The following is a 27900-nucleotide window of genomic DNA, read 5'->3' as shown; positions in this document are numbered from 1 at the left end:
TGAACATTTTACATTTTACTAGCTGTTCGTTGTATGTAAGTTGTAAATTTCGTCAGCTTTCTTTATACAGATCCGTATTATCCGAATTATCCGGATATCCGGATCCGTCAAGTTTTAATATCCGAAATATCCGGATCCGAAAAATTTACGGATCTTGCAAACCCTACCCATACGATTTGACAGTTCGTGGACTAATAATATTAGTCTAATACCTTTCGAGAAATGGGCCCCTGACAAGACGCATGGGTTACTAATTTACTATGGCAACACAGTAATAATTTTAGACTAATACCGTTCGAGAAATAGGCCCCAGAGTTTACAGGGAAGCACCTGAAATGGTTTGCGAAGTTTGGTTCTAAAACCGAAGCCTTTGTGAATTTACTTGTCATAAGTATTTACTTCGAAACTACCTTGGTGAAAATAAATTTTGTTATACAAGTTATATTGACTGCTATTAAAGTAATTAAAAATTTACTTAATATTTAGAATATATTTAGTCTCAAAACTAGGTCTACTTAATTATGAGTTGGTAGACCTAAGAAGTATGAACCACTGTTCTATGAGTATTCCTGGAGATTATTTTAAAATATTGGCTCTTGAGGGTCGAATAGAAATTCTAAATTTCGTTAACTGCATCTCTATCGCTCGAATATGCAAGAGTAATAGAGAATAAGAGAGGGAGACAACGAAATTTCGATTTTCGCGGTTGGACTTCTGTTTCAGGTTTCACTTTGTATACCTACATACAAAGTGCGTGCGGTATGCATCTCCGTATAAATAAATAGCCGATTCTGATTATACATATTAAACAAACTAAATTAAATAAAAAAATCGGCAAACCTTCAAAATTGTACAATCCTGCAAAAGCCGTCCGCCGTTCTATAATTAAATTCCCTAGTCAATATCTCCCGTTCCTCTCGCACCAACGTCGTTTCCTGAAGTATGAACGGGACACCAAAATATTGTCCCAATAAAAGGAGTTCTGCACGTGATGGCGTCATCGTGGCCTAGACAAGGCCGTCCGGTCATTACTACTAACAGTAAAGTAACCGTTTATAGGCCCTATTTCCATGCAATAAGGTATACGACAGGTCAGTTAAGCCGACGATGGTACAGAGTATTCTCATTGCGTTGAGTTAACTACTGAATATACCAGTATAACACCGACTGAGATATAAAACAATTTATATGTATTCGTGAGCGCGTCAATCTTAGATTGAAGCGTTCGTCTCATTAGTCATATAAAGCGGCAATAGGAATGAATGAGAAGTTTAGTCAAATCAGCGTCTTTCTTTTCGAACTGTCAAAACAATAGCCTCGAAATACGACACTTGACGACACGTGTCAGCACGTCAACTTACCGTCTTTTTGAAGTTCTTTCCGATTAATTAATTGTATTATTAAATTATTACTTACATACAAGTTGGGTTCAAAAATGACTGTGGTCTGAGTATTTTCAATAATTTCTACGGGTTTATTTCGTGTATGAAATTCATTTTTACATCGTTAGTCCAATAATCTACCTAATTCAGTTTACAATAAGTATACAGTATACACCCCTCTGATATACAGTCGGACGTACCGTAAACCCACCTAACTATAGATCAAAAGTTCCCCAACCGGATCCCTTTGTTTGACATAATGATTGAAAGTCATAATGTCAAATTGTCAGATTATCATTAATCATCATTCTGAAACCGTTAACTTTTCAAGAATTTCCTAAGGTTATACCAAGAAATTGGTATAGATTAGGTTAGGTTTCTTTTATGGCAATCCTGAAAAGTTACGCGTTTCTGAGAAAAACCAAATTATGACTAACGAAAATGCAGACAAACAATACATTATGACTTGAAACTTTATGGGAAACAATAGAGACCCGTTCCCAACACGATGGTGCAAAATTATTATGGCGGTGGTGACAATATATTTATAAAACCTTAATAATGGAAGAAAATAACTCGGACAAATCCAAAAAGTACACTGGTATTATGCTTAATTGCAATAAACTTGTGGATCATACCATAGTTGTAGTTGTAGTACTATAGGCCCATTTCTCGAACGGTATTAGATTAGCCCACGAACTGTCAAGTCGTATGGGTTACCATGGCAACACACTAATATTAGACTAATACCGTTCGAGAAATAGTCCCCTGGACTCTATAGTCCAGGGGACTATTTCTTGAACGGTATTAACTCGGTATTAACGGTAAAACTCAACTATTTGAGTGGGGTGGTTTAAAGATATAAAATACCTTCTCTAGAATCTAGATTATATTCCAGTAACAATAATTTAGTTTATATCTAAAGAGATTTCCCAGACTATCAAATAGAAAGTAATCTCATAAAAAGGCCTTAATCCATATTGGTTTTTAATATGATTTTATTGGCAATTTAGCGGCGGAGATAATTGCAACTTCAGACTAGCTCGCCTTCAGGGTTCCTTATCCTCTAGTAACTAGTCTAGTCCAGCGGTCGGCAACCTTTTAGCAGCCAAGGGCCACATAGGCATAGTAGTTAACGAAGTTGACGCGGGCCGCACTTTGTTAATATTTATGACTTTATCAGACATTGTCGTTTGTCAATATTACATACAAAATAGCCAGGGAGGCTCGCGGGCCGCAAGTAACAGGTTCACGGGCCGCATGCGGCCCGCGGGCCGCGGGTTGCCGACCGCTGGTCTAGTCCCATGGTCCTAATACTAGTACAAATTACCTCCAATGAAATTTACGGCCGAGCTGACTTGATAGGCGAAATGAAAAAAAAAATGTCTTCGCGCCACTTGCACCGACGCACTAACCCTTAAACGGTTAAACCTGGAGTTACCATGGTTACCAGTACACTTTGACACTGGGTTAACGGTTTAACCGGTTAACCTCGGGTTAGTGGGATGATGCAAGTGGCGCTAAGCCTTAACTACATATAATATGTATAAACATAGTATAAAACAAAGTCGCTTCCCGCTGTCTCTTTGTCCCTATGTATGCTGGGATCTTTAAAACTACAAAACGGATTTTGATGCGTTTTTTTAAATAGAGTCATTCAAGAGGAAGGTTTATGTATAGGTATAAATTGTTAACCCGCGCGAAGCCGGGGCGGGTCGCTAGTAGTTACTAATATAATCGATAAAATCCTTGGTCAGCGCGAAGGGTATTAGGTACGTACGTTAAAAACAGCACGTGTCCTATCGCTATATTTCGAAGTATTTTAAGCCTGGCCGCAAACTCGATATTTTTTACCTCTCGGCCGAGCGGACTCGAAAGGCGAAATGCCTGAACAACCGGATCTCGAAGGCCGACTCCCCACCGCCCCTTACTAGTGACGCGACACCGCAGTATCGATAAAATGTGTGAGCTTCTAGCCGCCCACAAATTAATGGCGTTATTAAACTGTTTATACGACAACGGTTTTACTCACATGAATTTTTAGTCCCTGAGGATGACCCCCGAAGGGCCCGAAACATGTCGCCAATAGCGACTAAAAATTCAAGTGAGTAAAACCGTTGTCGTATAAACAGTTTAAAATATGTCTCACGAAAGTTTAATATCAATGGCGTTATTCATAAATGTCTGTCAAAACTAATATACCGTTGATAATCGTTTGTTCCTAATCCCTATCCGTCATATTCACATTTCTGTTTGTTAGAAAAGGTTTGTAAGAGGTTTGTAGTTAAAATTTGGTAAGACAAATGCATTTTTTTGTCAAAATGAAGATTAAAAATACAAGGGAACGGGAGGGAGTTGTGTGGGCGGTTAGAGGTTAAAATTTTCACCAAAGACGCGGTTTATAAAAGGCCGAGAATAAAAAATATACCAATTTCTTGTTTATGGAATAGAATACTGAGCAAACCGTAATAATAACGTGTCAATAATAGCTTGTTTTTATTTTTTATAATGTTGTATATTATTTGTTGCATGTTTTGCGAATTTATCTAATAAAAAAAAAACAAGCGGAGCAAAAGATACATCATAGACTACACAGTTGATCAAGGGGGCCACAATCTGTAGGTTATAATAACCTGATTTGTAATATTTCTCCAAAGATAAACGTTTTCAAAGAAATATATTTGTGTGACAATTTCTCATTTAAAATAATTAATTTGATTGTGGTGTGTGATAAATTAAGGAGTCTCAACTTGTTGCCCATAGAGAAGAACAGAGTTACCTACTATGTAACAAATTTAGTAAAATTGATGCTAAAATACTTTCTACTAACTTCAGTTAATTTGCTTATGAAAGTTATGAAACAGACTACGTGCTAATACTCTTATTTTCACCGGTATTATCACGGTATCACAATATTAACCTTACCTTATCTATGAAAGTATTTGTAATTAACTCATTAATAGTTGCTTTAATGTTCGTTTACACATTACTCCAGCAAAACAAGCCACTAGGAAACTGCCTCGGCGATAACCGCTATCTCAGTAAACAGTGCCAATGACTTCGGCTATCGGTTATTACGCATAGTGACGATGCGGCCGACAAGGTCGCTTGTAACAAACTTATCGTTTATGTGTTCGAGTACAAGTGGAGGAATAGATGTCTCGCCTCACGTCGGTGTAACGATTAGCTCCGTTAAGTAAATAAAATAAAATTAACCGTGGATTATTTGTGATAATGATCAAACAGCTTGGCTGCTCGCAGGAGTGCGCGTGAAACCAAATATCTAAGTAACATTTGATATATACCCGCATGTGGCATACTTCGGAATGTCAGCTTGCGTGTTTATTATATTTATGGAGAAAGCGTGTAATCTTTCGTCTCGTGGCTTTAAATGCAACTATCGATATGATGAGACAAGGATTTGTGGCGAGTATCGATATCCGATTCGAAAATATCTGAATCACGTCACTGGCTGCCTGCCAGACATCTACCTAACACTTGGCTATGTGTATGAGTGAAATCACTAGGTTTTTTATTTAAATACATTGCTAATATTACCATTCAAGGTTTAACAAGCAACATGACAATGATACCTCAGGCACTGTCAATGTTTTTGTTAACCCACAATAGTTAAATGAGTAATCAATATGTAAATTTTTAACTATACACTCGCATAAAGTATGTCGATATCGATATTTTCAGATGCCCCATACGCTTGTAAGTATCGATGTCTGTCTCGCACCGGCGCGTCACTAGCTGCAAGGTCGCACATACGTGTACAAACAGTGTCGAAAGCTCTGAATACAAACGTGTGACGGGTTGGTAGACGGATATTTCGATATAATCTAAATATACCTACACCCTGAACGGTAATTAGAAAAAACTTTATTGAATATTTGTTTTACAAGGGGGCAAATTTGTTGTTTAACCGCTCGTGTTAATATTGATCGTGCAAGCGAAAGATTCCAAAACCGAACCGTAGCGAGTGTTTCGAAAAGTGGAATCTTGAGCGTTGCGGGGCGGGCTTTCGAGTGGAACACAAAAAAATTCACCTCACTAACGCAACGCAAGGAAAATACTAACCGTAAAATATCAAACAAAATCAAACCAAATTAATTCAAAACCTCAACTAACCACAAGAAGCTAGATAAAAGTTTATAGGGTTATTGGAGAAACGATTGTCTAGGAAATGACAGGAATTCCAAAATGTTGGCAGGATGAATGTTGAAATTCATTGAAAATTAGGGTTGGCATATTAATATTACAAACATTCATGTCTAAATAGGTAAAATCAGTCTTCTTATAGGAATCTTTTAAACTATTTAGAGTATTTAGACCCACATCCCGAATTATGTGAACCTCCTCCTTTTGAAAAGATTAAAATAAATAAGATTCATTCCGATGAGGATGTTAGAGTCGCAATGACATGGTGTGGCTATGTCGTGACATTTCCGCACTTTGTTCTGTACAAATCGGCGCAAAGTTACCTTAGTTTGACTTCTACGCTTGTGCTATGAAAAAGCGGCCAAGTGCGAGTCGGACTCGCCCATGAAGGGTTCCGTATTTAGGCGATTTATGACGTATAAAAAAAAACTACTTACTAGATCTCGTTCAAACCAATTTTCGGTGGAAGTTTACATGGTAATGTACATCATATATTTTTTTTAGTTTTATCATTCTCTTATTTTAGAAGTTACAGAAGTTACACACATTTTACCACTTTGGAAGTGTCTCTCGCGCAAACTATTCAGTTTAGAAAAAAATGATATTAGAAACCTCAATATCATTTTTGAAGACCTATCCATAGATACCCCACACGTATGGGTTTGATGAAAAAAATTTTTTGAGTTTCAGTTCGAAGTATGGGGAACCCCAAAAATTTATTGTTTTTTTTCTATTTTTGTGTGAAAATCTTAATGCGGTTCACAGAATACATCTACTTACCAAGTTTCAACAGTATAGTTCTTATAGTTTCGGAGAAAAGTGGCTGTGACATACGGACGGACAGACAGACGGACAGACAGACAGACAGACATGACGAATCTATAAGGGTTCCGTTTTTTGCCATTTGGCTACGGAACCCTAATAATTACCCATATTACATGCCACACTATTTAGTTTATGTGAGATTCCATGTGACTTAATTAGTTTTTCTCTCTTTCCAGCCTCACAATGCCGACATATAGCCATCCCTCGTGACACCATGTAACAAAACGAAGACTGCAACCTGCCTTACACAGTACAAGAAAGATGCCACGGAGAGATATTTTTCATAGACGTTTTTGAGAGTATTTTTGGAAGATTTTTGTAGTTTGAATAGTGATGGCGACTGAGGGGGAGGCGGTTAAAGTGGAGGGGGGGCATGTGTCTGTGACGACGATCAGTATGTCCGGGCCGGAAACGAGTAATGGTAAGAAAAAAAATGGTGGAAATATTCGCTGTATTGGGTATGGTCTTGGTAGCTCGTCTGAGCTCGTCCGTCTGGAAGAGCACCGGGCTAGTGATCCGGTGGTCGTGGGTTCAAGTGCCACCGACCGAAGACAGTGAACTTTTCCTCTTTTAATTTGTTTCTAAGCTTTAAAAAAAATTAAGTCTGTTCTACACATGTAACAGATGCGTATTTCGTCAAAACTCCGGCACACACCTATGCCTAACTCCCACTATAATACAGCTTATAACTTATAACACAGTTGGCTAACCGTATGTTTTGGTACATTCAAGTGGCCGCTAGCGGACGCTATGAAGCTCAAAAGTGGTCACGTTTTTTTCATCCTCTTTCGCACTCATTAAATGTTCACATACGTGCATGATGGCTTTCCTCTTGCACACTTCTTTTACATTTGGGGGGAAAAGCACGATGTGTGCCATATAACCCGCCTTACATTGACAGATCTGTCTGGCAGACATATCTATATGTCTACGTATACAGCTATTGTCAACCGAACCCGTCTGCGAAGTTAACGAAGTTCGTTTGAGCGGCTAGACGGCCATCAAACTTATTGGCCGGTCGCTTAACGTTTCACGGCACATGTTATTGACTTAACAACTTCACTACGGAACATTAAGCGATCAAAAGTTTACTTAACATATTTGTTTTGTGTGTAAAAATATTTATTAATATCACGCAAACTTTGTAATTGCAGATTTCCAAACGTTTCATCAAGAGAATAGGTTAAAACGTAGCTAAACATTTCGGCTATCAGTAGCCTTACCACGAGCTTGTCACTGACATGACATGACACTGACTTATTCGCTAGCGTGTACTGACATAAGTGCGAGCGAGATGTAGGTATATATAAAGTGAGTTACGCACACGTTAGCGAATATGTCGGCTCGTGCCAAGCTAAGCTCGTGGTAGCCGTATATGTCGTTGTTTTTTATGTTACACATGTCTCTACGTCAACATTTTATTTTGCAGTATGACCTAAAGGGTCTGATTACCAGTCCGCCGGACGATAGCCTGTCAGTTATTCGAAACTGTCACCTTATGCGTTTAACTGACAGGCAGACATCGTCCGGCGAACTGGTAATCTGTGGGCCGCTTAAATATTCACCTTACATTATATATATGACCATGGGTTGAATAAATACCCGTTATTTCACTGTACATTTAACTTAGACAAATTGTTAAGATGTGTGTGTATTTTAAGGTTATGTTATCATCGCAGGTCAATTCTCGTATAGCTCGAGCGGGGTGCGAATCAGCGTATCCTCGGACCCCCACGATGAGGACTCTACAGACGCTGAGATATCGAAGATCGACTTCTCGCAACACCAGTACGAGGTAATATACCTTAGTGTAAGGCTTGAGTGGACGCTCGAAGCGGAGCGTTCGGCGGGGCGTGCAGCGTGGCGTCGAGCTCCCAAGGGATTTGAGCAGCGTGCACTAAGGCCGCTCCTATACGTTTGCATTTGTTTAACATGCACGCCGCACGCCCCGCCCCGCTGCACGCCCAACTCGAGCGTCCACTTACTGAATGTTACGTAGCTTAGCAATGTCGCCAAAATTATCTAAACAATATGACGAGAGTATACGTACGATTTAGGCCAGAGTATAGCTGCGGCAGAAAAGCACATGTCAGGCGTGTCACTTTGCATTAACAAAGCTAGACCAAGACAAGCAGTGCAAGTGTTATTTTAGGCGTCAAACTTCTATAAAATTATGGCCGAAGGTTAGCTTGAAGCGATCCCTTATCGGGATAAGATCGCCTTTGTACTTCCATTACTGTAATTTATTTTCGTAAACCTGTGTTGTGTTGTGTACAATAAAGTGATTAGGTACTACTACTACGTATAAATAACACTTGAACTACGTATGCTATCACTATCAAAATAGTTGCAGAATTTTCTTGGTCTAACGCTACTCATTTGTTCTGAAATCGTAAAAGTATCTACTCATCTCATAACTCATACTAGTCTCAGTATAGTTCGATTGCGCAGAAGTCGTCAACTGACTCAGCCTTTGTACGCGACTTTCGACACTTGTTTCATCTCCTTTATAGATGAATTCCGATATGGGATGTCACTCTAACTGCCGATTTACATTCGCGGCGCGTGGCTCGCCTCGACACACTCGCGTTCGGCTTGTCTTTCGGTTATAAATGTTATGTCGTGCCGTTAGTGTTTAAATTATATTAGCTCGATGAGCTTACGAGCCACGAGCCCACCGCTTACACTCGCGTCTCGTGGCTTGGCTCGCTGCTCGGCTCGTGGCTCGCACGAGAATGTAAATCGGCTATAACCTTTTCGACGCCAACGATGGATTATATCCGAACCGCAGGTCCAACGACAACGACGGAATAATCCGTCACAGACCACAGAGCAACATAGACCTACGTGCATATGTATAAAGCTCAATTTCAGTTTTGACACTTCGGTGTCGTGGCGTCTGAGTGACCGCTTTTGTTTGACACGGCGTCGAAAAGGTTAAAGTTCATATTTGTTTACAGGTAAACATGCGTAACAAGAAGAAGCGGTCGTCCAGCGGACATGAGCCAGGGGACACGGAGAGGCCCATGTCCTGGGAAGGAGAGCTGTCTGACTCCGAAATGGTCATAGACACCAGCGTCAACATGAGTAATTATAGTCACACTCGTACAGTCGCCATTAGATATATCGGAGCGGGCAAGGTGCTCACAAATATATGAACACGCCTCTTTTACCAGGCGGTAGAGTACGTGTTCAGACGTACGTGTTGTATCGTGAACATCTTGGCCGGTACCAACTTGGACCGCAACTTGGAATTTTGCAGCAATGGCTAGTTGTGTCGCTTAACTTCAAACTCGGGTAAACCCATTCGAACCTCTCAGCAAATATCTACCCTATTCAACCTTGACTAAATACCAAAATCGCATACTCTGACAGATGGATTTACTCGAGTTTGAAGTCAAGCGACTCAGTTAAGGTTCATCATTTGTTTTAACCTCTCATGCAAATATTGCAACGTAACAAATGTTGCATCGCTGTTTAGGAGAATTTCACTTCTGCATGTATAATACACCCTTTCCAGGGTCCATGTATGTAACATCTATACAATGGTATGCAAATAAAGATCTCTATCTCTATCTCTATCATGTTTTTGACATAATAAACTAGTACATACTAAATTTTTAACTCGGTTCTAAATATTGTTGAAGGTAAAAGGGAAAATGAACCATATCTGGGTCCTACTTTCCTTTATTTACGAAAATACTCGGAGATATAAACGGGCATGAAACGGGCTTTCCCACAGATTAGGGGATAACGTAATTAACTTGTCAAATCTAACAAACCGTTGACATTTCTGTTTGTTAGAAAATAACAAAATTTAACAGACGTTTGCAAGAGGTTACTAAGTTTTATGAATAAGCGCCACTAACCCGGGGTTAACCGGTTAAACCTGGAGTTACCATGGTTAACAGTACAATTTGACATTGGGTTAACGGTTTAACCTCTTATTCTCGGGTTAGTGGGATGGTGCAAGTGACCCTAAAAGAGTTAGACTTTTATCAATTCCAACGATTCTGAATAACCTCCTACATTATTTCCAGACGACCCATGCAGCTCACCGGACCTACAATCGTCTCGGGACTCCATAGACACCCTCCGCAACGTCACCATAAAGCAGGAGCCTCTCAAAACGGAGCAGTTTCAAAGCCTGGACGACCAACGCGTTCTGGACCTCAAGTACACGCCCATACAGCCACATCAGAGGAGTCTTAGTATGAACCGGGTAAGGAATTCTACTCACCTAAAATCTAGCTCTAGTTTGGAATTTTCTAGTCTTAGGAACTGAAGATAGAGCAGCAAAGCATGAAACACCAACTAAAGGCTCTTTTTGGTTGGAAGGTCAGGTGGTAAGAAAGACAACAAAATCACCATAACCTCTAAAAACGGAGCAGTTCCAAAGCCTGGACGACCAACATGTGTTGGACCTCACACCCATATACACACAGACAGAATTGCAGCACAAATGATTTTTTATTATTTTGCGGTCCATATTTTAATTAATTCGAATGACCGACGGATGGAAATGCTTTCGCGGGTCGGAGTTGGCCCGCGGACCGTACTATGCCCACCACGCGTCTAATAAGACGTTTACACTATGTAATTATGGAAAAAATAGGGACCAGGGAATATCATGTAGACGCCTTTCTACTCATGCCCGGAGTTGCCGTCAAAAACAATTTTTCGGGAGATACCAATTACATCTGAGAAAAAAATTTTATATCTGTGAACACCACAATCTGCATTTGGCAAACCGTCTTGTGATGTCATCAGTGGAACGTTTAGCGATGATGAATAAAGGATGAGTCACGTTAGACCGGGCAATGCCCGGGCCGGAGCCCCCGGAGCTTCGTTTTCTATGGAAAGTATCACCTGTAATTGTTATAGAAAAGTTTTAATAATGAACCTATTTGCTTCAGATATCGGTGGTCACGGAAAGCGCCCCGCTGCGTCGCCCTTCGTCCCCCGTAGCCAAGATGGAGGCCCAGCTGATGCCGCAGCCTCCAGGGGAGATACAGAACCTCACCATCAAGAAGGAGAGTCGAGAGTTGTCAGGTGAGCACCGACTATCCCCGTATCTACACCAAATGTATGGCCAAGCGCGCACTAATTTTAATTTTTGCGACACGATTTTAGAATCGCGCTGTAATACCTACATATATTTTTGTCGTATATGCTGACATATAAACACATACGGTGCATTTCTACGACAAAATTATCGCACGACTAAAAATCGTAGTGCGCGCTTGGCCTGACATTATGATTTCACGTGGAATACGAATTCTAGTAGATACCTACCTCAAAATTTAATGATGTAATTTTTTAAACACTTATTTATGCAGAAAGTGCAGTTTATTGTGCGGTTTCGTAAATGGTCAATATATATTGTTTTGGTTTATAAATTAGCTATCAATATTTTTGACCCCATGAAGAATACCTACAAGTCGTCAATATCATGTCTCCTTTCAGAGCTAAAATGCGAGCCGTCAGTGGGCATGGACAAGTTGCTGGGCGCTCTCCACGGCTCCCCACTGCTGGGCAGACTGCCGCGGGTCCAGTCCAGCGCCAGCACGGACTCCGCCGTCCATTCCATGTACACACACAGGTAAGGCTACCACCATGCCCCATCAACTTTTTCTTGTCACTCGTTGCCATGGTTACGTTCTCCTGGACCACTCTTTAAAACATATACACATAAATATTTATAATATTTTATATAAGTACCTAAATAAACTAAGTAAATAGGAACAAAAAAAACTATACTCATCCTTTTCTTTTGGGTGCTAGAGTCAGACCAAGAATAGTCTGCAGCGGATTTGATAGCCCACGCAGTGCAAGTGTTATTTTAAACGTCAAACTTCTATGAAATTATGACGTATAAATGACACTTGCACTGCGTGGGCTATCAAATCCGCTGCAGACTTTTTTTGGTCCGACTCTAGTACTAGTGTTAGACAAAGATAGTATGACTCTCTGTCTATGTTTGAAATAAGACAGTCCTTTGACGCACTATACCTATTTGACATTCATTTGTTTCCAGTGTCTACAGCAGCCCGTCGGCCAGTCCGCGAGCGTCGCGGCACTACACCCCGTCTCTTTCTCGCAACAACAGCGACGCATCGCACTCTTCCTGTTACTCTTACAGCTCGGAGTTCTCACCCACACACTCACCTGTCCAGGTAATGGAATGTCCAATTTTGCTAGAACCCATAAACTACGAATCCTCTAGACGGAGTTTAGAGCAATTATTTCATGAAACCGATGCTGCCAAAAATACTGGGGTGCGGGGGACGAGGTGAGCGAGTCCCGTGTCGTGATTGGTCCGTTCAAAGACACGGACGTCACACAAAGACACTTTGACTCGAAAATGGAGTAAAACTACCGTATATTTGTGGCAGAGGGGGTAGCGCTACTATGCTCAGTCTGGAGGATGTCTTGTCTGTGGCTAGAACCCATAAATTACTGTACCCATAAATACCTACAGCAAAGCGATTTTTTTACTAACTAACTATGTAGCTATAACACAATGCAAATAAAATTATTATATAATTTTTTATGCAAAATTATGCACCAGCGATTGTAGATTTTGTTCTATGAAATGAAAATGCATACTTTATTACATAATATTATGTGCCAATTTTATTTCTTAATTCATATTTCTCACAAAATAAATGCTTGAGCGATTTAAATACTATTTTATAAATTTGTTATTTATTTTATTTATTACATATTTATTTTAGTTTGTGATAGTGTTGTGTTGTTTATTTTGTGTGTATTTATGTTGCCTATTACGAAATTCGATTATGGACGATAATGTTTCACTGAAATACTAGAATATGTCGTAGACTTTTCACATCTCATCATCTCCCTCGCGTTGTCCCAGCATTTTGCCACGGCTCATGGGAGCCTGGGGTCCGCTTGGCAACTAATCCCAGTAATTGGCGTGGGCACTAGCTTTTACGAAAGCGACTGCCATCTGACCTTCCAACCCAGAGGGTAGACTAGGCCCGTATTGCGATTAGTCCGGTTTCCTCACGATGTTTTCCTTTACCGAAAAGCGACTGGTAAATATCAAATGATATTTTGTACATAAGTACCGAAAAACTCATTGGTACGAGCCGGGGTTCGAACCCGCTACCTCCGGATTGCATGCTCTTACCGCTAGGCCACCAGCGGTTTTTCACATCTCATATTCATTCATTAATGAATCTGGTTAAACTGATAGGTATAAACAGACAGGGTTCGAATGCGCAATTCCGGACTACCGTATCGCTACCCTTAGGGCCCATTTCTCGAATGGTATGAGACTAATTTTATTGGTGTGTTATGGTAACCCATACGGTTAGACAGTTCCTAGACTAAAAACGGGTTGCACTCCGGGAGTGCCGACAGAAGTGAAAACTCAATGACACGTCTTACGCTCTCGCGAGTTTAACATTTTTACCCCATCAAAAAAAAGTGCACAGCGCCGCTAAAGAAGTTTTCACTTCAATAATATTGTATGATGTAAAATATCCTCGTAAGGCCCTCGGTCCTATCCGTAGTATACTTTCCTTCAATGTAATTTAAAACCTTTTTCAATTCGAGCAGAGTTGCGTTTCTTTTGTTTCGTTCGGTCTTGAAACAAAAGGAAGTCATCCATATTTCCTTGGCATTATTTTACATGGTGGACCATAGTAGGATGTACTGATAGGTAGAATACCAACTGTTCGTTTAAATAGTTGGATGTTTCGTCTGTCTGTGAGGTGCCCACGTCCCAGATCATACAACAATGCTTTATTTGGGGTACATTGTTTCCAAGATTTGCTCACTCATTATTAATCAAATATAATTCCTTACACATACTGATAGCTGACCATGCGATTTATAAGTTTCATTCAATCTAAAGCGAAAGACGAACAAAGTATGCCAGGAAGCGAAATTGTTGCAAACGAAACTTTTTATTTATGTATAAACATTCCTTATCCTCCCTAAGTACGCGTACAAATTTTTGTACATATTCCAAAAATATTTTGAACTTTCATTGAGTAACTAAGGATTCCAAATTCAAAAACAAAACAAATGCTTCTGGGTCTCAGGAGGCTAAGCAGTAGCTAAATGCAGCTGTCGGGCTCGGCTAGTATTCGGAGGCTTTTTCTAAAGCTCCGTAAATAAAAAGTTGCGTTCGTCAGGGCTGACCGCATACTTAGTTGACTCTTTGGCTGACCGGATGGCGACGTAAGGTTATGCGACTGTAATAAAAGAGAATATAACCAGTAATACGTACTGTAATAAACAGAAAATAGAAGAACCTACCCTAATTATGATTTATGACGTTTTTAGAAATGACAATTTGAAATAGTGTAACAAATTGAAGCATTATTTCAACATTTGATGATTATTATGGAAGTATCTTTTGGTGCTTCTTATGTATGAGTAAGTATAACCTCTCCATATTAACATCATTGGCTAGTAGCAGTTATATGGTAGGTAATACCTATAATTGTATCAGAGATAGGAAAAAAAACACCAGTAGAAAATTTGTCAGGAAACGCCATAAAATAACACTACATTGAAACCGTTTCAGAGTCGGCATCCGCACGTCCTCTACCGAGAACAGAATCCCGTGTTCCCCGCGTCGCCGGCCGACGACGAGGATACAGGCGAAGACCGTCTACACCACCACCAGGGCATCAGTAGGCAGCAGCTCATTAACAGGTAAAGGGCACGGTCGCCATGTAACGACTCTACCGGGAACAGAACACCGTGTTCCCCGCGTCGCCGGCCAAGACGGGGATACAGGCGAAGACCGTCTACACCACCACCAGGGCATCAGTAGGCAGCAGCTCATTAACAGGTAAAGGGCACGGTCGCCATGTAACGCTTCTACCGAGAACAGAACCCCATGTTCCCCGCGTCGCCGGCCAAGAGGAGGATACAGGCGAAGACCGTCTACACCACCACCAAGGCATTAGCAGGCAGCAGCTCATTAACAGGTAAAGGGCACGGTCGCCATGTAACGCCTCTACCGGGAACAGAACCCCGTGTTCCCCGCGTCGCCGGCCGACGACGAGGATACAGGCGAAGACCGTCTACACCACCACCAGGGCATCAGCAGGCAGCAGCTCATTAACAGGTAAAGGGCAGGGTCGCCATGTAACATGCGTTCAGCTAGTTCTACACAAACTAGCTTCGATGTCTCCATTAAATTCGTTTACCATGGCTCACGCTAGAACGGTCCAGGTTCGGGCCCAGACCGCGACACGTCAGTTTTAGAAAGCATCACTTTGATTTCCATACATCGAAACGGCTTCTAACGTTTCATGGTGACGTCACGATGTATTGCCATTTTCTTAGAAGCGTTTCGCCAGTAAAGTGCGGGTGCCAGACTTTGACCATCATTTGTGACTTTTGTATTGCTTTAAGACAATGGGTCCGATACAGACATTTGATCCTGAAAACAAACCTGATCGACTGATACCACTCATAAAAAAAATTAAATACCCTATTCTGGTTGCTGATGGTTTCTTTCCTTACAGCCCCTGCCCCATATGCGGCGACAAAATCAGCGGTTTCCACTACGGCATATTCTCCTGCGAGTCCTGCAAAGGCTTTTTCAAGCGGACCGTCCAAAACAGAAAGAACTACATGTGTCTGCGCGGCGGCAGCTGTCCGGTCACCGTGGCCACGAGGAAAAAGTGCCCCGCGTGTCGATTCGACAAGTGCCTCGGCACTGGGATGAAGCTGGAAGGTAAGGCACTAAAATTACTCATGCACTTTTATTTTTATCCCAGTGGTTGAATGATGTGTTTTAACTTAATAAATCCAATGATACTCGTACTTTTGGTGTTTGATTCAAATCCCGGTAAGGGTCAGCAGATCTGTAATCTTCAACGAGTAAGTGGATATATGTAGTTAGCTGAAATTTGGATTCTTTACAAAGTATTGCGAAATGATAAAGAAGTAACGACCAACTTGAATAGGTACCTTAACGTCAAAATTAGGCGAGAAAATCTTCTGTACTTCAGTGTTTAACCCTTTCACCGTCAAAGACGTTAACTAACGCGCGCGGATACAGCCCAATATCAATCTTTGTGTATCAGACAACTCCGACAGCAAGGTGTACTAAAACGCGCCGCACACGACAGGCGTGACGCACGGTTAAACTTCAAATTTCTAACAACTTTGTTTGTTTCCAGCCATAAGAGAAGATCGAACACGAGGCGGCCGCTCGACGTACCAATGCTCATACACACTATCAGGAGCAGTGTCGACCGGGTCTCTACTATCCGCACCCGTCCCTCCTACACTACGCCACGCCTCGAGCCTCACTTGCGTAAGTTAATTAACGAGGCATCTCGCGAGTGCCTCACGAGGCATTACGACAGCGTAATGCCTCGTGATTGAGGCCCGCGGGCTATACAGAGAGATTTTTCACGCGGAATTTCCTCGTGATCGCGCTAACCTTACATTATTTACTTATTTCAAGACCATAAAAGGCACCAAGAAAGATGCATGCTTGAATCTGGAGCTCAAATGGACAAACATCTTTACAGAAGACCATAGTTGTAATGACACTGCTATGCTACTACGTGGGATTTTGTGTCCTAATGGTAAGGTCGATGTACCAATGCTCGTTCACATACTCGGGAGCAGTATCGATAGGGTCACTGTGACTGGTCACTACTATCCGAGCCCTTGCCCGTATAAAAAATACTTACATGTAGAAAGTCAGGACACTAAGCGAGTTCGCACAGACTGAGACGCCTCGCAGGAAATTGCCGCGCGAGGCAGCGCGCTCAGTCAAAACGTGTCTTGTCCGAGGCATCGTGGCCGCGCGTGCAGACTGCACTCGGTGGACCTTATGCGTTTTGTAATAAGGTCCAACGATGTACAGTTACGAGTGTTGCTGTTTGTACATCGACACGAACGGCCAGGTTGGAATAAATAAGCATTATTTACTCCTTAGAGATTTTTTAAATTATGTTTTATAGTAATAGTGTTTTTTGTTGACAGGTCAACGGCCCCGGGTCGTACAGTCGAGGGGAGTCCAGCAACAGCCGGCTCACACCAGACATTCCCCCGTTATTGCAGGTAACTTTTGGTTTATTTACTACAACTATAGGGGAAAGGTGGCTAAGATGAACTAAAGTCTAAACTAAAGTATTAACTGTCTTGTTAGGGTTACTGAATAAAACTTAATATGAAAGCGTTGCCGCTTAGTATTCTTGATATTACGTACAGTAATGAATGGCAGCAGAATATTAGAATATGTAAGATAAGATAAGATAGTTTATTCAAGTGGGCATATTACAATGCGCTTATGAACGTCAAATAAAGCTGCACCGGCTACAACCCTGCCTCGAGAAGATTTAATTCCCCCTTCAATTGGAGGAGGGTATCCCAACATTGGACCGGCAACAAACTCGGTCATTGTAAACCGCCGTGCCGGTCATTGTAATTCACGATATTCAATATCATTTCTTTTGAAAATAAATCAAATTTGTTTATAAAACATTACCTTCTGAGCGTGTAACCACAAAATTTATTGAATATAAAGCAAATCAAAAAACAAAATATCCCATACACGTGAAAAAAATCCGTATTTCTGTGCCATGGTTAATCCAGAAAAAGTAAAGCTTGTAAACATACGTATTATTACTAAATACAAGTTTATTTACCCCAGGAAATAATGGATGTGGAGCATCTCTGGCAATACAACGAGTCGGAGCTGAACCGCCTGGGCAAGTCTACGGGTAGCCCCTCGGCTAACCCCCTACTAGCCGCGTCAGGGATCACGGCCCAGAACTCGAGCCCCGACTTCCTGGCAGACTTGTGCAACATAGCCGACCACAGGCTGTACAAGATCGTCAAGTGGTGCAAGAGCCTGCCGCTGTTTAAGAATATTTCGGTAATTTGCACTACAATGGTGCAAGATTTTATGTAATATACCGCCGAGACGTCTATTAGGTTAAGTAAAGGTGACAGTCCATTTCCAACCGCAGCTGCACTACTGTTAATTTTACTATGGAAATTGACAGTAACAGCGACGCATTCAGTACCAGTAGTGCAGCTGCGGTCAGAAATGGAATGTTACCCTAAGACTCACATTCATCACTACATAGTATAAAACAAAGTCGCTTCCCTGTCTGTCTGCTTGTATGTATGCTTAGATCTTTAAAATTAAGCAACGGATTTTGATGCGGTTTTTTTAATAGATAGAGTGATTCAAGAGGAAGGTTTTTGGACAATTTGTTAACCCGCGCGGGGCGGGTCGCTAGTATACAATACAATCCAACCCATCAAGTGATGTAAGAGTGGTTCATATATTTATGTCGAATCACGGAATGGTTTTTTAACTAGTTTTATAAAGCAGGGTTTGAATCTCACGGCACCAAAAGAGTCTAAAATGGGTTGTAGAATTCCTTGAAATCTCTGTCAAATACAATCTACGCTATGTTTTGAATGGAAGAAACAGACACGAAATAACACTCCATTAAATAATAAAATTCATAGGTTAAAAAATGAGGTTTATTAGCATTTATAGTACATTCCGCAGCAGAAGTGGCTAAAGATCGGTTTTCCTAGGATAGCGGCACGGTCATATAGCGGCCGTCTCCATACTAAATAATACGGCTAAATATGGATGTCGTAGTATTTGTATGGAGACGGCCGTTATATGACGGCACCGCTTTCGGAGGAAACCAAAGCTTAAGCGGGCGAGTGTTCATAATTATTATTCTCAACAATAAAGTCGCGTCAAGATTATTTTGAACACCTCGCCCGCTTAGCAACTATTGCTGCTGACTGTATCCATTCCTTTGCAGATCGACGACCAGATCTGCTTGCTGATCAACAGTTGGTGCGAGCTGCTAGTACTGTCTTGCTGCTATCGCGGCGTGGGGACCCCGGGGGAAGTGCGGGTAGGGGGAGGGAGGGGCATCACGCTACACCAGGCTGCCAAGTAAGTCACTACATCTTATAAAACAAGTCACCCGCCGCTTCTGTCTCTTTGAGTGTTTGTTTGCGATAAACTCAAGAAATACTGAACGGATATTCATGCGGTTTTCACCTATCGATAGAGTGATTCTTTAGGAAGGTTTGTGTGTAATTTGTTAACCCGTACGAAGCTGGGACGAGACGCTAGTATAGTCTAAGTTTACACGTCTGTTACTGATCAATAGTGCGAGCTACTGGTACCTATTGTAGTATCATAGAGAAAAAAATACATAAAGTGCTCACTCCATACATCAGTTTTGGTACCAAAAAGACGTTTATTTTCATAGTCGACATCTAGCATCGAGTAGCGGAATTATCAGTACTGCTACTTGACAATAGATGTTGCACCGACCCAAAAGTGTAATGCTCAACAATTTTCAGCTAATAATATTTATAACCGGATTAGCCGGAACTCTATTTTCAACTCCTGCTTTAATATTAGTTGTAAATTGTTGTTCAATACAATTTTCGTGAGTACTGATAATTCCGCTTACTCGATGCAAGGTGTCTCGGCTACGAAAATAATAGTCTTTTTCATACCAAAACTGATGTATGGAGTGAGCACTCTATTCTTACTATATTTTTCTATGGTACTGTAGTACTGCTAGAAAGTGGGTACTTCATACGATTCCTTTATTGTAGACATGAGGTTGAGGCTGACCTTCGACATCTGTTCCCAGATTGGGTCTGACTCCGTGCATAGAGCGTATGCTGAGCTTCACGGACCACCTGCGGCGGTTAAGGGTCGATAGGTACGAGTATGTGGCCCTCAAGGTCATCGTGTTACTCACTTCAGGTAAGAGAGTTCATGAGAGTAAAGACTCATTTAGACGGTGCGAGAACTCGCATGCGAGTTTCATTACATTGCGTTATTTGATCGGTCGGCTGAATTGATGTAACCTCAATGGTCCGCAATGTAAACTAAAATCGTATACGAGTTCGCGCGCCGTCTAAATGAGCCCTATAGTACATTGTTGCCGAGGGATGAAGAAAAGTCATTTTCTGACGAGGTACCTAGATGCCAGGCCGAGGCAAAAGCTCCGAGTTCGACTGCTGCCGGTGCGTAACTACGCGGAACGAATGTGTACATAACGTATGCTAAATATATTTCAGTATGTCCTTACATGTTTGAGAAAAGCACTATGTATACCTCGGTGGAAACAGGCATTTTCCAACACAATCAACAATGTACTAAAACTTGAATAGTACGCGTGTAAGTCGCGTGACACGATACAAAACAGTTTCAACAATGACTTGTCTTTTCAGATGCCCCAGAGCTAAGAGAAGCGGAGAAAGTCCGCGCTTCGCAAGAGAAGGCGCTGGGTGCGCTCCAGGCGTACACAGCATCCCATTCGCCCGACACGCCAGCCAAGTTCGGAGAGCTGTTGCTGCGTATACCGGAGCTGCAGCGCACCTGCCAGGTAACACACACACACACACATACACGCCACACTCGCCCGACACGCCCGCCAAGTTCGGCGAGCTGCCACACACACATACACGCCACACTCGCCCAACACGTCCGCCAAATTCGGCGAGCTGCTGCTGCGTATACTGGAGCTGCAGCGCACCTGCCAGGTAACACACACACACATACACGCCACACTCGCCCGCCAAGTTCGGCGAGCTGCTGCTGCGTATACCGGAGCTGCAGCGCACCTGCCAGGTAACACACACACATACACGACACACTCGCCCGCCAAGTTCGGCGAGCTGCTGCTGCGTATACCGGAGCTGCAGCGCACCTGCCAGGTAACACACACACATACACGCCACACTCGCCCGACATGCCCGCCAAGTTCGGCGATGTGCTGCTGCGTATACCGGAGCTGCAGCGCACCTGCCAGGTAACACACACACACACACGCCACACTCGCCCGACACGCCCGCCAAGTTCGGCGAGCTGCTGCTGCGTATACCGGAGCTGTAGCGCACCTGCCAGGTAACACACACACATACACGACACACTCGCCCGTCACGCCCGCCAAGTTCGGAGAGCTGTTGCTGCGTATACCGGAGCTGCAGCGCACCTGCCAGGTAACACACACACATACACGCCACACTCGCCCGACAGGCCCGCCAAGTTCGGCGAGCTGCCACACACACATACACGCCACACTCGCCCAACACGTCCGCCAAGTTCGGCGAGCTGCTGCTGCGTATACCGGAGCTGCAGCGCACCTGCCAGGTAACACACACATACACGCCACACTCGCCCGACACGCCCGCCAAGTTCGGCGAGCTGCCACACACACATACACGCCACACTCGCCCAACACGTCCGCCAAGTTCGGCGAGCTGCTGCTGCGTATACCGGAGCTGCAGCGCACCTGCCAGGTAACACACACACATACACGCCACACTCGCCCGACAGGCCCGCCAAGTTCGGCGAGCTGCCACACACACATACACGCCACACTCGCCCAACACGTCCGCCAAGTTCGGCGAGCTGCTGCTGCGTATACCGGAGCTGCAGCGCACCTGCCAGGTAACACACACACATACACGCACACACACGCCACACTCGCCCGACATGCACGCCAAGTTCGTGCATCAAAGTCAAAGTTATGTCGGTAAGCGGAGAAACCGGCGGCACATTCTGTTGCTGCATATACCAGAGCTGCAGTGCACTTGGCAGGTAACATATACATACACGCCACACTCGCCCGACATTTTTTTTTAAATCTGATTTTTATTGAGGCTTTGGACTCGCCCGACATGCACGCCAAGTTCGCGCTTCAAAGTCAAAGTTATGTATGTAAGCTAAGAAAGTCCGCGCCTCACAAGAAAAGGGACTAGATGTTTATATAATCACCGTTACAAGACATATTAAAAATTTAAAATAGCTGATTTTCTAAAGGATATCTAATTTATTTCCACTCCAGTAAATTAATCCAAACTCTCCTATTTCAGTTCTTCATGCAAGTCGGCAAAGAAATGTTGAACCCGGCAAACAAAAGCAAAGATGGCGATGGTCCCAGCTTCAACCTGCTGATGGAGCTGCTGAGGGGAGACCACTGACACTACACTCTGGTATTTGCTCAATATCGGACCTTAAAGGTGTACACATGTACGAGTTTTGGGGCGAGAATCGTATGCGATTATTTCGAGTGTAAGTTTATACTTTACGGTTTTACTCACGTTTCGTGCGACAGATTTCGGAGAGAGCGGAGGGCCTACCGCGATAAACGAAAATTGGAATTAGGCGGATAAAGAAATGTAGATTTTCATGGTAGGTTTGCCAAAATTATACATGAAATGAAAAGTAAAAATGACAGAGACGATGTTAAAGTGGCGTCATAATTTCCATACATTATTTAAGTTTCGGCTAGGTCCATAGGTCTCCATTTTTAAGCACGGAGAGTATTGGGAGTATTGGGACCCGTTAGTTTTGACAACCAGTAATACTTGAGTAAAACCGTAAAATTATGAAAGTATGACTCATGAAAGTTACAAGTCGATTGTAGTTCATATACTTTCTATAATCGTAGCTTAGTGGCAAGAAACTCGTACTATGTATGTAAAATCGTTCGTTGCCATTCGAAAACCATTTAGAAATTCTAGCGCTTTTACAATTACGTAGGTACTTATTGTAAGTATCCGATGGATGTTTTGTAATTGTAAAAGTATAGGTCCAAATGCTCATAACAGAAACTCGCAAGCTGTTTTAGAAGTACTTTCTATAACGTTTAAAATACACAGGTCTTGTAACACATAGTTTCCTATTCCTAGTTCGGACACACATGGGGCATTATCTATGAAAAGGGACCTTATTGTCGATGGCGCTTACGCCGCACAGCGTCGCGCGGCATTGTATTTATATCGGAGCATCGTTAATAATGGCGTAACCGCCATCGACAATAAGGTCCCTTTTCATAGATAACGTCACATATGCTGTTAACTGCCTTTTCGTGAACGGACGGATTTTTATTTAGTTATCGAATTTTTTTTCATTAGTTCCATATAATTTGGTGGATATGAAATAACATAAGTAACTGTCACCCCTGAATACTTTTCCGAGTAGAAATATTATTTCTACTCGGAAAAGTATTCTAGGTTGATTGCTCTATAGAGTCGTGACTTTTATGTTAAGGTATGAGAGAATGGTAGATATTTTTGATACGCTACTTTTGATTCCGACTGTCTTAATCCAACGCGAATGTACAATAAGTCAACGAAAAGACAGTTCACACGTATACTGCATAAGCCACCAATTTACTGGTGTTAATTTATAAATTATATTTCATTACTGTTGGGACTAAATGCAGTTCCAATCAACATTTTTTTGTTGTTATTTTTCCCGTCAGCCAGGAGACAATAGTTACTCGTTTGTTAGAAAAGATATATTACGCGATAATAATAACATGATTAGTAATTTATTATACCTTGTGGTTTTAAAGTGTGACTCAGGAGACGAAATTATGGCAACGAGTAACAAAAAAAGTTAACTGCCCCAACTTATTACTTGAGATTGCCATTGACAATCGCATCTCACGGAATATGTGAATTTAGATTTAGCCATTTTGTAAAATAAATATATGGCGCTATGTATATATATGTGAAAATAAACTAATAATATTTTGGTAAACTTTAAATAGATACTCGTATGTTTTGATACGTATTTAATATTAAGCGATCTGCTGCAATATGTCTGGTGAAATTGAATATTTACATATATCTATTTATTAAGTGCCATACGTCTAAGAATATATTTGCCAAAACCGTAAAGAATTCTGGCGTGTATAATGACTTGTATGACAGTATAGATGATAGTTTTATTAATAACTACGTGTTGTTTACTTGTTTTTTTTTAACTATGTTTTTTTTTTCAAGTCGATAATCACATTCAATTTTACTTAAAATAACTCCGTTTTTTTTTTCAAGCATTCCTACAAAAACAAATTATCGTATCAAAAATTACCTTACGTGGCCAGCGTATACCTACTTTTAATTAGAATTGCAGTCATGTATTACTTAATTTTTAAGTTCTAATGATGCTTTTCGAACTAAAGTCTCCGTCAATAGAACTTGCTAACTATGTAAACAAACAACGTAACTTTGTTTTATCACTGTTTCTCTTTGAATTTTCACACCACCTCATCAAACACCATTGAAACTATACACATATACACTATTGAAACGGTCCGTTCCGTAAAATACATAAATATATAACTGTATCTTGGATATTTAATTAAAAGTTTAAAGTGGTTTCATAAGTTAGGTTATTAGGACCTGATGCAATGACGTTTTTGTTTCTTTTAAATTCTACAATTGTCTATGATGGGTAGTGTTGTGACTAAAGTTTATGATATAAACCCGCTACACACTACCCAACTCACGCCCTGTACAGTGGGCCAAGAAAATTTTGACAAAAGTTTCTGCGAGATCTAACGATCGCTAAGGTTGACAATGACGTACAGTTGACGTACGTGTGTCGACCTTGTTGTCTCATGACGTTCAAACGAACCTCAACCGTAGAGTGGTAGACCACTTTCTTGGCCCACTGTACCTACCGCCGCGGTTGTAAAATACATCAATACATCATTCTTAAGTACCAATGTGTCTTCGGATCGTGATTTAACGAATTAAAAATAAGTAACTACTTGTTTTTTACTTTTGGTATTTTATTATTTGATCTGGTTTGACATTAGTAAAGTAGTAAGTAAGAGTCTTGCCCATCACTAGTAAATTCATCATTCAGAGACAATTTCAATATGGCGCTTTGTTTACATAGCAAGTTCTATTGACGGAGACTTTAAATATTTTTTACCTTTCCTTGAGGTATAACACTATTTACTATCACGTATGTCATATGACTTTCATCAAATCAATTATATAATAAAAACTCGTATTATGTATCTAAGTATTAACTAAAATTTATATTTATTTCAGTATTATTTCCTAATGCAAAGTTTTTAAAATAAAATCTTGTTACATTATATTTTTGCATTATAGATTTTTTCTATACATTTGTTATAACGAAATTTGGCCAAACAAGGTATTTTTTGGTATTATCATTGAGCTTATCTTTATTATTAGGACCAAATTGATATTTGAGATGAAATTAAATGAAAATCTTTCACCTGTTATGAAATATTTTAAAAATTTCGTTAGTCTTTCAATTTAATGCAACGACAACAATAAACGATTACCTATGTTTTTATTCGATTCATCTTGTATGAGTACAAGGTCGAAAAAATCTAAAAATTGTGAATTTCTGGAACTCATACACCAAACTTTTGTTTAATATGTATGTTAGGAATACGCCCAACTTCTATATTGTGTATATACAGTAGGTAAGTAATATGTTCTAAATAATTTACGTGTTTTCTTCCGGTAGGTAAAAGACATTAGTAGTCAACACTTCAACAGGAGTTATTCCGCTATACTGCCGATTATTAATAAACATTTAAGTTATAGTCATTGGTTTATAATATATAAAAAGTGGTAGCTATTACGTGTCTACATAAGTGTATAACTAAAAGTATTTGGTTATTCAGTCTAATGAAATGTATGTTTTTGTAAAGAAGGACTAGTAGTAAAACGCCTTGCTTTTTGTATGGCTTTAGTTAAATGCTTAAACGGGCACACTCTATGTATGCATTTTATACGGAAATTAAGTACTTTAGGCAATATGTCTATCTAACTTAAAAGCATCTTGCCCTCGCATTTTTAAAGTAATACTAGACTAAGTATAAATGGTATAACATAGCATATATTTTTGCAATAATGGCACGATAACCTAATCATATCATACAGCAATATCTATATTATCTATGTGCATTATCTTTATCATAATAGTAGACATTGACTGAAAATAGATGAAAACATTCATATAACTATTGTAGCTATATTTTTGTAGGTCAATATTTATATAGATTTTTTATAGTATCAGTACCTATGCTAATTGCCTAGACATAAATCCTTCCCTAACTCCTATCAGGAACATATTACATTTCCTATATATATCCTATTTATTTCTCTTAGAAACAAAAACTCTGTTCTTGTTCTAACCCTATGACCGCTTTATGTCATATTAAATATGTTAGCACGCGTTAAAATGATGTGTGCAAGTCATGTTACATTGAGATTACGCGTGATATTTATAAGCGTTCTGGGCTCAGTGAGCAAGTTGGTGCCTAAGGCGCCTAAAAAGTTAACCATTTACGTCAGTCTTCTGGTTTAGCAACCGCCTCGTCTCTCCATATAATCTTAGTACCTTTTTCCTTTTAAAGCATTTTTCCCATTTTCTTAGCTCTTGACATGGCATTCTTCTTGTCATTATAGATCAAGATAACATCTTGAAGGTTTGTTCCTGGTTCGTCGTATTCCTGTTTCGTCGGAATTATATACATATAATTAAATATGTCTTGCAGTAAACCAGTATTTACTAAGTATTTACTGGTTTACTGCACGACATATTTAATTATATACATGTATATAATTCCGACGAAACATGAATACGACGAAACAGGAATACGACGAACCAGGAACAAACCATCTTGAATTTATTTTACACTGGTAAATCAGCACTAAATATCTGAAATCCATAGCTAGTAAGCGACCACTGTACCAGTGGTTATCGTGTTTCCCTGTAGTGACTTAAAATCAATAGTGATTATGGTCAATCGCTGGTCTGTTGTAATAAAAAAAAGGCGCTAACTTAGCCAATAATCTAAAATCATACTAATTAAGAACATGCGAATATTCTGGCTTATACTGGGTGGATCGACTATTTCTTAGTGATATTTTTCCGTCAGCCAAGGGACAGTAGTGACATAGCATGTTAGAAGGAACATCGTACCACCTTCTAGTTAAATGTTTGTTGATTGCATATTATGGAAGTTTATAACTACCACAGTGTATTATTTGTTGAAGAACGCGTGACAAGAAGTAGTTGATACATCCACCTGTGTCTGCAAGTGTGACTTTCTAATATTTTCTACTATGCTTTATGTACACACCATTGTATCATACGTACTTAGTATAGTATAGATATGTCATGTGTTAACCCAGGCATAAGGCTAGCCGGCTTGTGCCTTCACAGTAGCTATACATAGTAACTCATATACTTAATGTAATCTGTACGCTTTCTGTAGTTCTATTAGGCTGCCGTTTAGTACTAATGCTAACTAACTTAGTGCTAATTAAAAAAAAAACATTCGTCCCATATACACTAACATTTAACAAATAATAAGTGGAATGTATGGGAATCAATACATTCTATGACGCTCCTCTTTCCGCACGGAGTCAAAAAGAGATTTAAGACATGCAACAAACCAACAAATAGTAACAAAATTATCATACCTACGTACGGAACCCAAGGAATACAGTTCGCATAAACCAGCTTTATCCCACAGACGTATGTGCGCATTACAAAAGATAAATTCTTGTTTTTACGCAAACTTTCTAAATCTATTTTACACGTTGAATACATCCGAATTGAAGCGATATCTGCAGGTACTGAGCAGTTAATATTTTTTATAAACATTCACCCTCGAATTGATTTAAGGTGGATAAAAAAAATGTAGTTATTCTGGCACGTCAACTAGGA

General features: G+C 40.6%; 1 protein-coding gene across 1 annotated transcript in view; it reads left to right on the top strand.

Annotated features, from left to right (window-relative positions):
- Positions 1–22405, top strand: part of LOC134661251 (nuclear hormone receptor FTZ-F1 beta) — a 58286-nt gene extending 35881 nt beyond the window's left edge. The window contains exons 2-17 of the mRNA XM_063517237.1: positions 6548–6792; positions 8051–8166; positions 9332–9458; positions 10412–10593; positions 11288–11423; positions 11838–11973; positions 12409–12547; positions 14935–15065; positions 15887–16098; positions 16547–16683; positions 17364–17441; positions 18034–18258; positions 19175–19311; positions 20027–20142; positions 20613–20767; positions 22260–22405. Coding sequence (XP_063373307.1) covers positions 6705–6792; positions 8051–8166; positions 9332–9458; positions 10412–10593; positions 11288–11423; positions 11838–11973; positions 12409–12547; positions 14935–15065; positions 15887–16098; positions 16547–16683; positions 17364–17441; positions 18034–18258; positions 19175–19311; positions 20027–20142; positions 20613–20767; positions 22260–22367 — 2223 coding nt within the window. The 5' untranslated portion in view covers positions 6548–6704 and the 3' untranslated portion in view covers positions 22368–22405. The remainder of the gene's footprint in view (positions 1–6547; positions 6793–8050; positions 8167–9331; positions 9459–10411; positions 10594–11287; positions 11424–11837; positions 11974–12408; positions 12548–14934; positions 15066–15886; positions 16099–16546; positions 16684–17363; positions 17442–18033; positions 18259–19174; positions 19312–20026; positions 20143–20612; positions 20768–22259) is intronic.
- Positions 22406–27900: the final 5495 nt, after the last annotated feature.

Source organism: Cydia amplana, chromosome Z (genome assembly GCF_948474715.1).
Source record: "Cydia amplana chromosome Z, ilCydAmpl1.1, whole genome shotgun sequence".
NCBI lineage: Eukaryota > Metazoa > Arthropoda > Insecta > Lepidoptera > Tortricidae > Cydia > Cydia amplana.
The sequence above is the reverse complement of the archived record's forward strand: the minus strand, read 5'-3'. Positions and strand labels throughout refer to the sequence as shown.